This window comes from Archocentrus centrarchus, chromosome 24 (genome assembly GCF_007364275.1).
Source record: "Archocentrus centrarchus isolate MPI-CPG fArcCen1 chromosome 24, fArcCen1, whole genome shotgun sequence".
In the NCBI taxonomy this organism is placed as follows: Eukaryota; Metazoa; Chordata; class Actinopteri; order Cichliformes; family Cichlidae; genus Archocentrus; species Archocentrus centrarchus.
The window spans coordinates 13702240-13718590 of NC_044369.1; the positions used below are offsets into that span (position 1 = coordinate 13702240).

Sequence of the window (16351 nt, forward strand, 5' to 3'; positions counted from 1 at the left end):
TGGGTCCTGTGTCTATCACTGGCATCTTGGGTGCAGTGTTGGTCATTGTTCTGCCACAGCATTCAGTCAGGTTGCAGTCTGAACTTTGATTGGGCCATTGCAACACCTTGATTATTTTTTTTTTAGCCATTCTGTTGTAGATTTGCTGCAGTCCTTGGGATCATGGTCAGGTTGCATGATCCAATTTTGGCCAAGCTTTAGCTGTCAGACAGATGGTCTCACATTTGACACGCAAATACCTTGGTATATAGAGGAAGTCATGGTCAACTCAATGACTGCAAGGTGTCCAGGTCCAGTGGCTGCAAAACAAACCCAAATCATCCTCCTTCCACCACCACGCTTGACAATTGGTGCTTGTGCTGATATGCTGTGTTTGGTTTTTGACAAGCGTGGTACTGTGCATTATGGCCAAACATCTCTACTTTGGTCTCATCTGTCCATAGTACTTTGTTCCAAAAGTCTTGTGGTTTGTTCAGGCGCAACTTTGCAAACCTAAGTCGTCCTACTATGTTCTTTTTTTTTCTCAGCAACAGTTTGTTAGTCTTTTTCTAACTGTACTGTCATGAACATTAACATTTAACATTCTCACTGGGGCCTGTAGAGCCTGAGATGTAACTGTTGGATTTTGCAGTTTACTCTGAGCATTGCACTATCTGACCATGCTTTTATTGAGGTGATCACACCTACAGATTATCAGTTAATCAAGTACATTTGATTAGCAGCACGTGGCTGCTTCTTACCACCCTGATTCCCATGGAAACAGGGTGTACTTAGTTTTCGCAGGACTGTGTAGACTCCTGTGAAAACTTTCTTTTTCACATAACTGAATGTGGCTGACACATAGTACTTAGTGCTAAGTGACAGACTTCTAAAATACAATTTCAGTCACTAGAACTGAAGTGCAAATTTCTTGAATGTTTGTACCTCACAGTAGATTATAGTATTCACCAGACAGTTCTATTAAAATGCTCCAAAATGTAACAGCAGAAGCCCTGTCAAAAAGTCCAGTTCAGTACTAGAATGAGCAGATGTGAGACCTAGCAGGCAGCTGCTACAGATTGCAGTGTACAATGTCAGCATAACTGTCTTGCAAGTATCGAAATGGATGAGTTAAAAACCCACCCGCCATACAGTTGCTATGATAGGTGAAATGAAACAATGCCTTGAGGCCAAAACTCTGTACCTGTCTGTTAACATGCTTTTATAAATGCTGTTTAGTTTAAAAATAGGAGTCTACAGGAACTAACTTGCAACCTCAAGCAGCCTTTAGATGAACTGCAGTTTTTGCCTTGGCTCCATTTTTTAGTCTGTGATGTTACTGCAAACCAAGCAATTTAATGGTGTCACACTGAACAAAACAGGAATTGCTACTATTTCTGTGTATATAATCTATTGCATTAAGATATAATTCCAATAATTAATGCTGAATGTAACCATTAGCTGCAACCTGACCATTTTTTAACCTTTCATGTTCTGTCTCTTTTTCAGACATTTCGATGGCCCATTGCCAGCAGACTGGATGGAAACGAAATGCTAGAGATCCAAGTGTACAATTACAGCAAAGTTTTCTCCAACAGGTATGCTGCTGTATACAAATCCAAGCACCCCGGACAGCATTTCAGAGTAAACTGTCTATTATTTGCCTTCCTGCCTTTCTATTGCAGCCCAACTCAGACTGACACATGTCCCTAACCTAATGAAGGAAACGCTTAAAATCCTCAGGAGTAAATTGACTTAACTGTATGTGTAACAGACTGCAAACAATAGTCAGGGCTGAATAAGCATCACACCAGAAAGCAGGTAGAGGTAATGAAACAGCATTAGAGTCACAGTAATGAGCACATTTGTCATTTCACATTTTCCAAACACTCAATCATAAAAAAACCCACAGGATCCTGTAACTGATGATACAACTGGAATCTCATTTTGAGTATCATTGTCTTTAATCTTTGAGTTTTAAAAAACTGGTGTGATTTGTAGACACAGTCAAATATTCACAACTCAGACACATGGTTCATTTTTGTGTCCTGTGTGTGTGTGTGTGTGTGTGTGTGTGTGTGTGTGTGTGTGTGTGTGTGTGTGTGTGTGTGTGTGTGTGTGTGTGTGTGTGTGTGTGTCCTAGCTAATATGTTTTTAACTGACAAATCCTAACCTCAGGATCCAAGTAAACACATTACTGTAAGATTCATTTGACCTGAATCACAGGTGCAGCATGACACTAATAACTTATAACGTTTTGTCTATAAAGAAGGCATTGCAACCCACTATTCTGTCACCATTTCACACGTCCAAAAAAACACGTCCTATTTCATCAATCTAGCTGTGTAACTAGGTCATGTAACTACTCTTGTATTCCTTGTGCATTAGCATTTTTTTAGGTTTCAGGTATATATTTGACCTCTCAATGCTCGTACCTGTGCAGACTGTGTGATGCCTTTTGAGAGCTGCCAAAATGCAGGGCACCTGAATACATCCTGTATAGACAGAAATGGAGCAGAAGATACTACTGCTCACCTAATGTGTTGTGACTATTATGCTTCCTGCGAAGACATATTGTAATAATCATTTGTGCAAGGCTATGTGTGGAAATTGGCTAATTAAGTAAATTCCATTTCTCTCCTCATTTTTTCCTCTTTCTTGCCCTCCCCCAACTTTTTTTTTTTTTTGGTTCATTTGGATGGCACTATGTAATTTTTGTGTCCCAGTCTGAAAAGTGGTGGGCTGGTTGTGTCAAGAAGCCAGTCCATCTCCTGTGTCCATAACAAATCCAATCAAATTATTACAGCTGCCCAACTTGTTACATTGGACTGATTGATGTGTCTAATATGGTTCAGACAGAGGAAACATTACATTAACCCCCACCCCGCACACTCATGTTAACTTGTTTCTGTGTGCATAAACATTCGTGTGTGTGTGCGTAGCTATGTGTAGTGCCACCTCAATATTTTATCTGTGAAACCTTATCATGTCTGCTGGGTACGAATTTAGCTGCATGTAAGTGTGCGTAATACAGAGCTAAATGCAGGTGACAGGTGTGCAGACAGATGCTAGATCAGTTCTATGTCAAGGCAGATTTTAACTGTCAGCAAAAAATTTTTATGCCATTGTGTAGAAGAGTGAAGTAGAGATAAACAGATTTTCACAGGCACACATGACAATTTAAGATCAGTGAGTTTAAGAACGTTTTTGCTGGAATGCATCACATAAAATATTTTCCTAATGGGTTTATGGTCTCAGGTACTATTTGAAGTCTTCTGCAATACAGCATGGATTTCATTTTGTGAATTATGTGTATGCTTTAGAGCAGGGCTGGGCAATTCATTTTTGTAGAGGGCTGCACCAATAGGCTAAACTCACTTCTGCTCAGCATTAATTTTATCTTTTCATAAGCGTATTGGTGTTGCCCTCCACAACAGTCCCAGTTTCTCATGGGAACATTAATTACTTTAGAGTGTGGCTACCTTGTGATTGATAAGCCACCACAGCTTAGGAATGCAGTGTCAGATTTAAACCTTGCTCATTCAGTGTTTGGTGATGGTAAAAGACAATCTAAGCAGCTGGGTATTCAGTTTTTCTGGTAATTTTTGCTCTCTAAAATTAGCTTTCAAATTCACAGTGAATAACTAATATTCCTCGCTAACCAAGCTAGCTACTCACCTAAAGCCTCCTATCCAAAATGGTTTGTACTTTATATGTTAATTACCAAAGATGTGCAATCTAACAGTCATGCCTCCTTTCATACCTTGGCGCATGTGATTATGCACATGAACAGTAGTGGGTCACAACCACCTCCAGGGGACTACGCCCACTGGGGTTTAAATACCTGGGTCTCCTCACCTTTTGGTTTGAGAATTGAAGAAGCCTTTTGGATGAGAGGTGAAACATCTTCAAGAAACAGGAAGAAGTCCAGTTGCTCCTCTTTTCAAGCTCCAGAGAATCTCTCTCCTTATACTTTCCTCTTTTCCTCACATTGGTCATCTCAAATCAACAAATGTTTAGAACATTTTCTGCTTGACCATTTCAGATTTGCATAAAAACTTTATGGTACAAAGTCTGAACATATATAATGAGTGCTGTGAAATTTTAGCTTCATATATCAAATGCATTTCAAAATAATTTTTTTGAAAAATGGTCCTTTGACCCACTTTGTCCATTTTTTTTTCACACATTGAAATCCAAGACAATGTTTGAACATTTATTACCATCAAAATGAATCCATGTGTGTGATTTGGGACAGATACATCAAAAAATATCTGAGTACTGGCTAGTTAAAATATGAAAAAAAAAACAAAAAAACTCCAGCACTCCTGCAAAGTCCCATATTTGAGAACACACTAATAAAAAACTTCACATTGCAAAAGACAACTAGTGACAGTATCTGAATGATATCTAGCTGAATTTCCTAATACTGCAAAATAAAGCATGTAGAATACTTTTCAACATGAAATTCTTAGTCACAAAAATGAAGGAGGAATAGTTATAGTTCAAAGTTTGGACATATATAATGATTACTGTGAAATGCTTCGCTTCGTATAACAAATACTTCAATTCAATTCAATTTTATTTATATAGCACCAAATCACAGCAAACAGTTGCCTCAAGGCGCTTTGTATTGTAGCTAAAGACCCTACAATAATACAGAGAAAACCCAACAGTCAAAACGACCCCCTATCAAGCCTTTGGTGACAGTGGGAAGGAAAACTCCCTTTTAACAGAAAGAAACCTCGGGCAGAACCAGGCTCAGGGAGGGGCAGTCATCTGCCGCGACGGGTTGGGGCTGAGGGGAGAGAGACAGGACAAAAGACATGCTGTGGAAGAGAGACAGAGATTAATAATAACTAATGATTAAATGCAGAGTGACGTATAAACAGAGTAAATAAGGTGAATGAAAAGAAACAGCGCATTATGGGAACCCCCCAGCAGTCTAGGCCTATAGCAGCATAACTAAGGGATGGTTCAGAGTCACCTGATCCAGCCCTAACTATAAGCTTTATCATAAAGGAAAGTTTTAAGCCTAATCTTAAAAACAGAGAGGGTGTCTGTCTCCCGAATCCAAGCTAGGAGCTGGTTCCACAGAAGAGGGGCCTGAAAGCGGAAATACTGCAGTATATGCCACAGGAAGATTCTCATTCTTAATGCTGCATACAAAGTTCAAATTTATCCCAGTGTTTTTCCAACTATAAATTGAAAATTAGACATCCGGACAATACTTCTGCATCATTGGTATATAAGCAATGACAACTGTTTTCACAGTTATATGTTGTCATAGCAACTGCCAGATCAATCAAAAACATACATGAAATGATAGCCAGTGTTTCACTGGGGGGAAAAATGGCTTTTCTAATTTTATGAATGAATGAATTCTTTTCATCCATTTACTCTTTCATAACACCTCAAGCACATTTGGAGATGGTTGAGCACAAGCAAAATAAAATGTACATTTAGCCACAATCAGGCTGCTCTTATATGCTCCTCCCTGAGCCTGGTTCAGCCAGAGGTTTCTTCCTGTTAAAAGGAAGTTTTTTCGTCCCACTGTTGCCAAGCGCTTCCTCATAGGGGTTTGTTTTGGGTTTTCTCTTTACCTTACAATATAAATCGCCCTAAGGTGACTTCTTGTTGTGATTTGGTGCTATATAAATAAAAATGAATGAAAAACTGAATTGAATTGAATACGCTCTTACAAGACATGAGTACACATGCATAACCTGACACACATTTAAATAAGTAATTAATTGAGTGTGAGTCACAGCTTTTGTTGTTCTCACACCTGTTCCACATGTCCACAGGCTACTTAATTACCAGGGTATTTGATCTACTTCATCACTGTTTGTACCAACACACTTCAGGGCCAGTGTGTTACACCCTGCCACCACAAATGTGATCACATTACTAAAACACAAAGAAAGGGCAGTGATGTGCAATGGCCTCTTTGCTGTAATGACATATAGACCGTGTTTTATTTGTTTTCTCATGTGTCTTAGAGATTTGCTTTCATATTCTGCCCATCATGAGGTACGCTGTGTGGGAGTTATTGAGCAGTGAACAGTGACATGAGGTTATATGATAGCATATTCAGTGTTCTGAACCTGAGGCCACGTAAATGGTGTCACAATGTGTAGAGTGTAGGAGTGAGAGCGAACCCAAATGTAGGATGCATGAGACAGACTTAACGATAAAAAACAAGCCTTTAATACCAGCGATAAACAGAAATGCAAAAAGTTGAACAAACAGTAATCCAGAAGCACAAGGAATAACTTAAGGGACCAAATTCATGAACCTAACACATCTTTACAAAAGACAATAGGAAGACAGGAGTACATATACAGGTAGGACTACCTGGGATTAGACACAAGTGAGGAACAAGACACAGGTGAAGACAGTCAAATGAAAAGAAAGCAAAATCCAAAGCAAGACAAAAAGGAAAACTAACTACGTACTTTCAGCTGCTCCCTCCTGATAAAATACTATACCCCAACTCGCTAAGCTGTAGTGAAACGGTTGAGGAATGCAACACAAACTGGAAACAGAGACAATTGGCCTTCAAAGTAAAAGCTCTGCCTGTTGAAATGCCTTGACGTCAGCCGTAAGGATTAACTTTTACTTTGAAGACAAATATTTTCTGTTTCCAGTTTGCATTGCACTTTTTCTGGTTTCACTGCTGCTCAGTGGTTGGTTAGTAAGTGTATGTAGACATGTTGCTGTTTTCATGCAGTCTGCTAGCAACCAAAGCAATCACAATGAGGCTTTTGGTGCAGCACCCTCTTTGTGACCAATTTCACCCAGTGATAGCTAGCAACCTCCAGCAACTATTCTCCAACTAGTCAGGGAATACACATTTTCCCTTGGCCTATGTGACTGAGGCCTAAATCAAGTATGTGTTTTGATTCAGATCATCTTATGCAATATGAACATCCAGAATCAAAATCACATATTAGAGTTATTTCCAAGTAAAAGTCTGTTCATCATTTAAAATATGATCAGAGCTCAAGTGTTTCTCCTTTGGAGGTTTATGTCCCTGGCTTTAAATCTTATCAGTCCTGCTAGTCTTCAGTAGTCTTTAGCAGTGTAGTTCTCTTAATTCACCTGACTGAAGTGAGGGGTGTCTGGTTCACCAGCAAAGCAGTTAAGCCTGGCTTAGCTTTTCCTTTTGCTGCAGTGCAACACAACGTTGTGCAGTAAGGCTCTGCAGCAAAAATCTAACTCAGAACAGGTGTGTGATTGTGTGTGTATGAATGCATTAGCCAGAAAATATGCATTCCTGTCCAATTATTTTATCTATAAGCAACTTCATATAACTTTCCATAAACCTGACTGGATTATAATTAATATCACTAAAGCAACATGTAAATTGTTCACCATAATAGGGAATTTTGTCCCCACCACAAAATTATCTTTAAACCTGTAATGGTGTCTCTTCTCTCTACTTTTGAATCATTTTAAATCAACCAACAATCAAAACAAATACATTTACATATAAGTCTTTGCTTTGTCCTGCAATGGAATGTGTCTGTTATGAAGCTGTAAGAGCACTCTGCACAAAATCATCACAGCAGTAAGGGGAACTAAGCCCCACTCACATTGTCATGACATGCTGATGGGCAATAAAGCAAGACTTAATAGCTTTTATATCATTTGCGGTTAAAAAATTCTATTATGCTCTTCTGCATATGTGAAAAGGAGACATAGTGTATTGATTGCATCCCCATGAATCAATAGATATTTATCTTTGAACAATCCAGTGATGTGTTCAGTGAATCTTCTTATATTCATACTAGTGGGAGCAGAGTGCTTGGCAGAGATTATCCAGTGGCTCATGAGGGACAAATCACACATGCCTGTCAGCTGTAACAGTTTCATTTCATACTGTCCTCCAGCTCTACCTGGAGCTGCGGTGGATTAGAGCATCCTTGTGAATACTTTTGTTTGACTTGGAAAAAATATTTTACATTTCAAAGTTGAAGCTCACTGCTTCTCAAGGACACCTGAGCCAGAATTTTGGCCATAGTCACACCTTGCTTTAGGTAAGAGGAGAAAATTTTATACAAATTGAAAGGGAAGGGAGCTGAATTATGAAGCAGATGAAAGTAAACTGTTTGCAAAACTTCAATCAATAATAAATGCCGCCTTTGAAGTGCTAAAATAGTGAGCCAGAACATGATAGGCCTTGCTCAGTTCAATTATTCAGCACTTGTACACATGTTCCAAGGGTTGAAAGGAAATGACAGACCATTTAAGTAGCACTGGATATATTGATCACCCTTTTCTGGTAAAGGAAACAATGCAGTGGGTTATTAATGGTATTTCACAGAGGTGCAGAAGTTTCTATTCATCTTCAAAGAAAAAAAGTTTTCTGCACAAAGCCATCTATATCCATACAGACGTTTTTCTTTAGTCATGCCAGGCCTGTAGAGTTGAGCATGGAGTTATGCACTGGGGAGCCTGGCAGACATTCACTTTCACAAAGACAGCACCTGCCAACGCCTGAGGGGAAGCACATACTTTTTTTAAACCTGCGATTCAAAGAAAAGTCGAGTTCTGGAAGCCTGAATTTACCTCATTATTAAGTTTTGAAGCTCTGCTGACAAATGTAGCCTCACTTTCTACCGTAGTTTGAATTCATCACCACTGGCTCCGGAGGGAAAACAAAGTAAAAAACAGGAGGTAAAGAAAGAGAGACTAATTTAAGGAAAGGGAAAGAATAATAGGAGGTTCAAAACAGCGCTTTCTATTTATTTGCTCACTGACAAGAAGCCATGTGCTGCCTTTGTTGTTGCTTATTCATTTAATGAGATAGGATTGGTTTTTCGTTTTTTTTTACACTGACTTGCAGGCATCCTTGTGTACATGTGTGTTTGTGTGCACTGCACTTATTCACTCTCTTCTGTCTGTCAGTTTCAGTCGTCCTGTTGGGAAGTTCACATTGTTGGCTGAGATCCCTGCAGATTTCCTTGACGTGTGTGTGTGTGTGTGTGTGTGTGCGCGCGCGTGTGTGCGTGTGTGTGCAAGCGTGGCAAGTGGTTAACTATTGTTTCCACGCCTTTGCTTTATGATATTATATCTCCCTACGGGCTCATATCCAGGCTGCTGTTTGTGTGTCTGTGTTTCCTTCCTTTTGATGCTTTGTTTGAATATTTATTACCCTGCGTGTCACATATGCAGTGGAAATATAAGATGCAGCTTTATTTTCAGTCCACAAGTTATCTGAGGTACTGTATGTGTTTATGTATGTGTGGAGAGAGTTGTCATCACTGTACATGGCAGAAATGCCATATGGTTGGGCTCAGTGTGGACTTCAGCACATTCTTTACGTGTGACTGACTGCTCTGCAAACAGCACGCTGTTATGAGGGAAACTTTTTAAATTATTCAGCAGCTCTAATTGACCACCTGAATGGGGACTGTACAGGGTTTCTACCCACTGTTACATTCTATGAGGTATCCTTGGGCAGCAAAGAAATCCATCTTATGATCTAAAGTATGCAACAGTCAGGAGGTAACATTATGTTGTAATTCTTCAAGCATTTCTGGATGAAATGTTTTCAGAACTTTCCATAATATAAAATTCGATTCTTGCCTGAAAGCATTATGTTGATGGATGAACTGGTTTGACGGTGACCTCACAAAGCACAAATTTACAAATTACCACACTAATGTCTGATAGGGTAAAAGATAACATATTTCATTTCCAAAATATCAACAATAGACTTCACTGTGATGTCACACTTTCATGGATATTATTAAATGCCATAACTCTGGAAGAGAAAGTGAAATGAGACCATATTTCACGTTTGGTCAGCTACTGAATTGGCGTCATTAATCTCTGGTGCCTGAAAATGTGCTGACTGTAAATCTTATTTGCTGCTAGGTTGAAGATGGGTGTGAAGCATCCACTTTTTTCATGATTATCCACAATTTGTAGTGTCTTTAAAGCAAAAATCCATATTTAATGTCAGTCTTGGCTACAACAGTGTGTTTTAGCAGCATTATATGGACTGTATTTGGAATCTTGAACTAAAACATTAATACTGTAGGCATCCAGCACAACATGAACAAAGCCTAAAAAAGCAGCCTTGGCTATTTGAATTTTAAAAGTGAAAACTCACCAAAAACCTCAGTTTAGATGTGTAATTTGCTCAGTAGTTTTGACCAACGTGGAAATTTTTCTGTTAAATGTTTGCTATTAATGTTGAGTATTTCATGTGTATTTAAATTGGGCAGCAAAATTTAGTTCCCTTTCCCTATCTACTATGATAATTACCTGTCACAGCAGTTTTTGTGTGTGTGTGTGTGTGTGTGTGTGTGTGTGTGTGTGTGTGTGTGTGTGTGTGTGTGTGTGTGTGTGTGTGTGTGTGTGTGTGTGTGTGTGTGTGTGTGTGTATTGCTTCTTCTGCCTTCATATGAGATGTAGCATATGGTAGAGTGAGTGGGTGACAGAGGTAGTGACAGAAGTAGAAAGAGTGCCAAAGTGACATGTACCAAATTAGATTTACACCTGCAGTGACCAAGACCGCTCAGTTTGCTGCTGCTCACACCCAAAAAAAGCTGAGATGCAATTAAAAAGCGTACATGATTTGCAAACCCTTTTTTTTTTTTAATTCAGGGTTGCCTTTGTCATATTTTTATTTTTATAATGTCCAAAATGTGTTCAACTCTAGACTGCAGCTAAAATAAGAAAAGCATTCCTTAAAAAGTGGCATTTAACAACTAATGTGTATTGGCATGTGTTTTCATAAACTGCAGTGTACCGAGCTCTCCTTTCAAGCATATAACACAGAGATAAACAGATGGGCAGCAGAGGAGGAACTAAAAAGAAATGAGACAATGCCACGACTGATTCTATTACCTTCTGTTTACTCTTTGTTGGTTTTTCCTGCAGACTCGTTGGGACTTTCTGTATGGTACTTCAGAAGGTGGCTGAAGAGGGACATCTAGAGCTGACTGACACACTCATTGATGATAACAACATATCGATAAAGGTAAACTCTCACACTAGAGCAATCTACAGACAAAACACAGTGTGAGCAGGTCAAAATTTTTAGAAAGCCTAATCATATTCCTGCACCATCTCTGATTTGAAACATTTAATGTTAGATTTTTAATAGCTCTAATTAAATTTATGTTATTTTTTTCACAATAGAACATATCAAATGTTTAAACTGAGAAAATGTATACTTTTCAGCAAAATATTAGCTCATTTTGAAGTTGATGGCCACAACATGTCTCAAAAAAAGGTGGGACAGGGCAACAAAAGGCTAGAAAGTAAGTGGTATCAAAAAGAAACAGCTGGAGAAAATTTTGTAACTAATTAGGTTAATTGGCATCAGGTCAGTAACATGATTTAGTATACAAAGAGTATCTTAAAGAGGCAGAGTTTCTCAGAAGATGGGCAGAGGTTTACCAATCTGAACAAAAAAAAACGCCCTGCATCTGCAAATGTGGAACAATTGCTGAAATTCTGAAGACTGAATATTTCATCATCTGGAGAAATGTCTGTGCTCTAGGGACAAGGCCAAAAATTAATATTGGATATTTGTGATCTTCAGGCCTTTTGGCAGCACTGCATTAAAAACAGACACGATTCTGTCATGGAAATCACTGCATGGGCTCAGGAACACTTGCAGAAATCACTGTCTGTAACACAACAAACAACTAACATGAGTTCTGTGACACTATAAATCTCATTTTCACGTGGGTGAAAATCATCATTAGTGTTCTAGGCTTAAAATGAACTGAGGGAAAGTGGAAAACAGCACCGTGGTCATATTAATTGAAATATAAAATTCTTTTTGGAAAAAATGGTCTGGACTAAAGAGGAGAGTCACCATCTGGCTTTTTATCAGCTGTCATTTCAAAACCCTTCATTCCGGATAGTATGGGGTCAGTGTCTATGGAACTGATGGACTGCTGAACAGCAGGACTCCTTTATCGGACAAGAATGGGACAAAATTCCTCTCCTAAAAGTCCAGCAGCTGCTCTCCTCCACTCCCAGATGTTTACAGACTGTTGTTAAAAGAAGAGAGGATGCCACACATTAGTAAACATGGCCCTGTCCCAACTTTTTTGAGACATATTGCCATCAAATTTAAAATGACCTTTTCTCAAAATGGTACAATTTCTCAATTTAAAAATTTGATATGTTTTCTTATGTTTTTGTTTGAGGTCAGATACAAAAAGTGAAAATCAGAGTGGCATCTTTTTCAGCTGCAGCAAGCAACAAAAAGCCAAAGATGCTACCCAACAAACAACAAACGGCAAAGTCTGTTGATGAAAGTGTAGCATTTTGCAACTAAAGAGAACACCTTTATGAACTGATCATAAGTCACTAATAAGTTTACATATTGTTTTGGTTCTCCTAAATGACCAAAAAGTTAAATAAGGCAGGCAGTAACTGCTAGGATAGGCTCCATCTTTAGCCTAACTGAATATGTCAGCAACTTGTGCTGCAAAGTTTCAAATACCTGCATTTTAAATCCAAGCAGAGACTCCAAAGTGTCCAAAGACACCAGATATATCAAGATGAGTTTGAGGGCAATAATGCATAAAACATCTCAAATATAGCCACAAAAAAACATATTTTTATTTCATGGATACATCATATACCTTTAGTTAGGTATCTGAAAGAACCTGATAAAGACAGACAGGAGAGAGAGGATTTTTCATTTCTTCATTCTACTTAAAGTGGAGGTTAAAACTGAGACTTACCTTACATTAATAGAATTGAAATGGATCGTATTAGCCACCAAAAGGCATTCACAAGCAAATAAGGGATCATTAAATGGAGAAATCAGTCTTGCATTCAACCTGCAGCGCTGGCAATAGCAGATGTAACAGTCATCATTTGGCCAATAAAGGCACAAGAATTAATGACCCTCACACCAACAAGGATCTGATGGAAATACAACTGTCTCATAGCAACATCAGCATGCTTGAATCCAGATATTATTAACTATTGATTAGAAATTGTCATTTAGAACAGCTCGAGCGAGGGCAGCTCAGTGGAGAGGATGAGTGTGAGGATGATTTGGCAGTGAATGTATAATGTAAGAGTGAATGTGTATATGGAAATGAGGGCAGCACAATTGTGAGAGAGAACCCAACCATATGAGCTTCCAAACCACCCCGGGGTGCAGTATAGTGTTACTGGAAATGGGAGCGCTGATGTGATGCTTCTGAGATGATGACACGCAGCATGGGGAGTGCTTCAGGGTTTGCACACATGCACGCATTGGTGCACATATACAGAGACATATGTGCAAGTCGCTTCTCGTGAACACGCTTCAAAACTACACACAAAGGCAGAGGAATTTCATCATTGTGGATCCCTGTAGCAAGAAACTGGTAAAACTAAACCAGACATAACCTGAGAGCAACACTTTTACTCACAACCCTGCACTGGTGTGGTTGCCATAGAAACAAATCGAACTCCTCGTGGACCACAGCTATTGCCTTGTGAGGATGTAAGGAAGAGCTAGCGACACGGAGAGAGATGGAGGAGAAAGGAACCAAGAGCCCCATGTATATTTTTTACTCATCAATCTTTGTCAGTGGAATAAATTGGCTGTTCTGTAAAAAAGATCAGGTTGTTGTCAGGAGGCTAATGCTTGTCCAAACAAGACTCCCCAGAAGGCACCAAAGACACGCTAAAGTGTCACCCATGTTTCTGGCCTGGATTAAACAAGCAGTTAGTGTCAGTCTGAATTCCCCCAACAAATACCAAGGAGAGGGGATCATTTATTGTCCTGCCAAGTTTGTTGTCACTGCCAACAGCTTTTTCTACACAATTAAATGGGCTGATATAGACATGCCAAGACTACGTATTTATTGTGCTGTCTATTTTTTTTTTTATTTCAGTGGACTCTTTGACGGCAAGCTCAGTTTAGCTTTGGGTGTGGTGTTTGTAATATGTTAAGATTCTCTTGTATAGTGGACCCAATGCAGGATGAGGCAGCTGGTAAAGGTTGGAATACAAGAGGAACTAAAACAAATTCACATGTTGAAGTTAAGCAGCTAAAAGGAAAAAAAAAAAAAAACATTTTAACATAAATAATAATTTTCCTGAATATGAACTGTTCACACACCCAAAACAGAGATGAGCCCAATTTGCCAACACGCCCAAGTCTAAAGCCAATGATAACAATGCCATGTGCTGTACATCAAACAGATAATATGAACCAAAACACAGAACTGACTCAGCAATAATCAGTAAAGCACTGATTTACACTAACTTCCTGATGTTTAGTCCTTAGTCTCGCTAGAGAGACCATTTTTTTCTTGTGATCAGGAAAAAAACGGTGAGTGGCAAGTGATTGCACAGAATTTATTTTTTGCTAAAATACACACAAACCTGAGTTATTAAGCTTTGTGGCAGGCAATTTATTGTAAATTCGTCTAAATTTAACATCAAAAAGCATGCATTATTTTGCACCGAATATGTGTGCAATAATTGCTGTTGGGAGTGTTTATTTGGAATTAGAGGGGAAGATGTTATCAGAATGAGTGCATACCTGGCACAGGTGGATGGCTCAAAGCTGGCTCTGTCCTGTTGCTCTTTTCTCAGTCCTCACTCCAAGCATTTAGAGGTGAGTGTTTGTTAATAAATGTATAAGTTTGCTCCATTTAGATATGGCCCAGTCTGTGGCTGAGAAAGTCATGTCTGATGTGTTGATGCTGGCAAGTCAGCACTGCACATCTGATGCAGACGGCAACAGATTTGAGACAGTTAATCACAGTATTATTGCAAACAGATTACATGTAAGTGCCAACTTGACCCAATTTAATCAAAAATCAATGCACTCCAGCTTATTCCTGTCTTATTGCTGGTTTATCCCTGTTTTATCGCTATCTTGGGCACTAAATTTGGTTTGAAAACAGTACCTGACTACAAGTGGTCTCAAACTTGGTCCCAGTTTTTGAAGTGACCATGTTAAAGGTTGCACAGTAGCCTCCAACCACCCCTAGTGTGACGGTAGCCTTAGCCAGATTGTAATTAAAAATTGGATATAGACACCGTGATGTTACCCATTGAGGTGCAGACAAGCAGACAGCAAGCAGCGTAGTCAGCACGCCCTGTCAGTCAAAGCTGTCACTCACCTAATAATGAGTCCTACTGCAGTTTAAATTCATTAATTTAATTTGCTATATGGACTAAGTCTGTTTTTTTGTACCAGGTTGTAAAGAGGGTTTCTTCTCCAAAGTTGTGCATTTAAATGCAGGTGTCTAAGGGGATTTGCTCACATTTGTTCAAGTGGCCATGAATGGGAGCTTTCTGCACTTTGGGGTTAATTTTTCAGGCCTGGAGGTTGTTTGTGTTTAGCACACATCTTAAGCTAACATGGTGGTCTTGTGAACCTATAAATACCAACTTAAGTTTTATAATCAATCTAATAGTTGATAGGCATTCTTCCTGTGCCAAAAGATTAAAATAATTTTATAGCATCTGTACATAAGATGCCTAGGCAAGTTCCTCAAGCTTTATCAGCATACAGTGAAATGATCTTGATGGCTATATGAGTATGACAGTCATCATACTGTACCACACTGCTATTTTAACAAATAAAAATTATATATGTATCAAGGTATCGAGGGCACAATAAGCTTTGACTGTGTTTGTCAATTAGAGATACCACAAGTCATTGCATCTGATTTTGATGAAGGGATAATTCAGTCCCTAGAACAGCTGAGGGAAGGCTGAGATTTCCTTAGGAAATGAAGTTTCATAACTCAAAATATTTTGGTGCATGTTATTAAAGAGAAAAAACAGCATAAATAAAGAAAGTTTAACTTCCATGAGAAAAAAAAAAACTTTTTAAAACTTTCTTTTGGGGAAAGCTCAACAAACATTTTAAGTCTTATTTTTGTTTGTTTTTGTCAGATTTGACTGGTGGTAGATACAGGATTTTATGTCCATGTCCATTTAAACCCAAGATAATATAAGACTTGGATAATACTTCAAAATAACTGGCCACATAAGTGCTTGGAGACATTTGAAGTTATCCAAATGCTTTGAAGCTTCATAACATCTGTTCACATAAGCTCACTTTCATTCATTTTCTATTCATTTCCAGACCAGCGTTACCATAGAGATCAGATACCAGCCGATGGATGGCATAGTGGGTGTGTGGAGTGATGGGGACTTCCTGGATGTTCCTGATGACCGTGATGGGACATTCGCCTTTGAAACAGACAGCTTGCTGTCAGGGCAAAGCCACGGGTCAGGGACGCCCCCTGGACGATCTTTACACGGGTCCATACCAACGTTCAGAAAGTAAGTCGAGCATAAAAGAATATGTCCATAAGACCATACCACATTACAGATGACCTACTTTTGATTTGCCTTCATCATCATGTTGGCT

General features: G+C 38.9%; 1 protein-coding gene across 1 annotated transcript in view; it reads left to right on the top strand.

Annotated features, from left to right (window-relative positions):
• Positions 1-1492: 1492 nt before the first annotated feature.
• The window catches only part of otofa (otoferlin a), a 62007-nt gene continuing 47148 nt past the window's right edge, over positions 1493-16351 (top strand). The window contains exons 1-3 of the mRNA XM_030721199.1: positions 1493-1577; positions 10876-10975; positions 16064-16263. Coding sequence (XP_030577059.1) covers positions 1531-1577; positions 10876-10975; positions 16064-16263 — 347 coding nt within the window. The 5' untranslated portion in view covers positions 1493-1530. The remainder of the gene's footprint in view (positions 1578-10875; positions 10976-16063; positions 16264-16351) is intronic.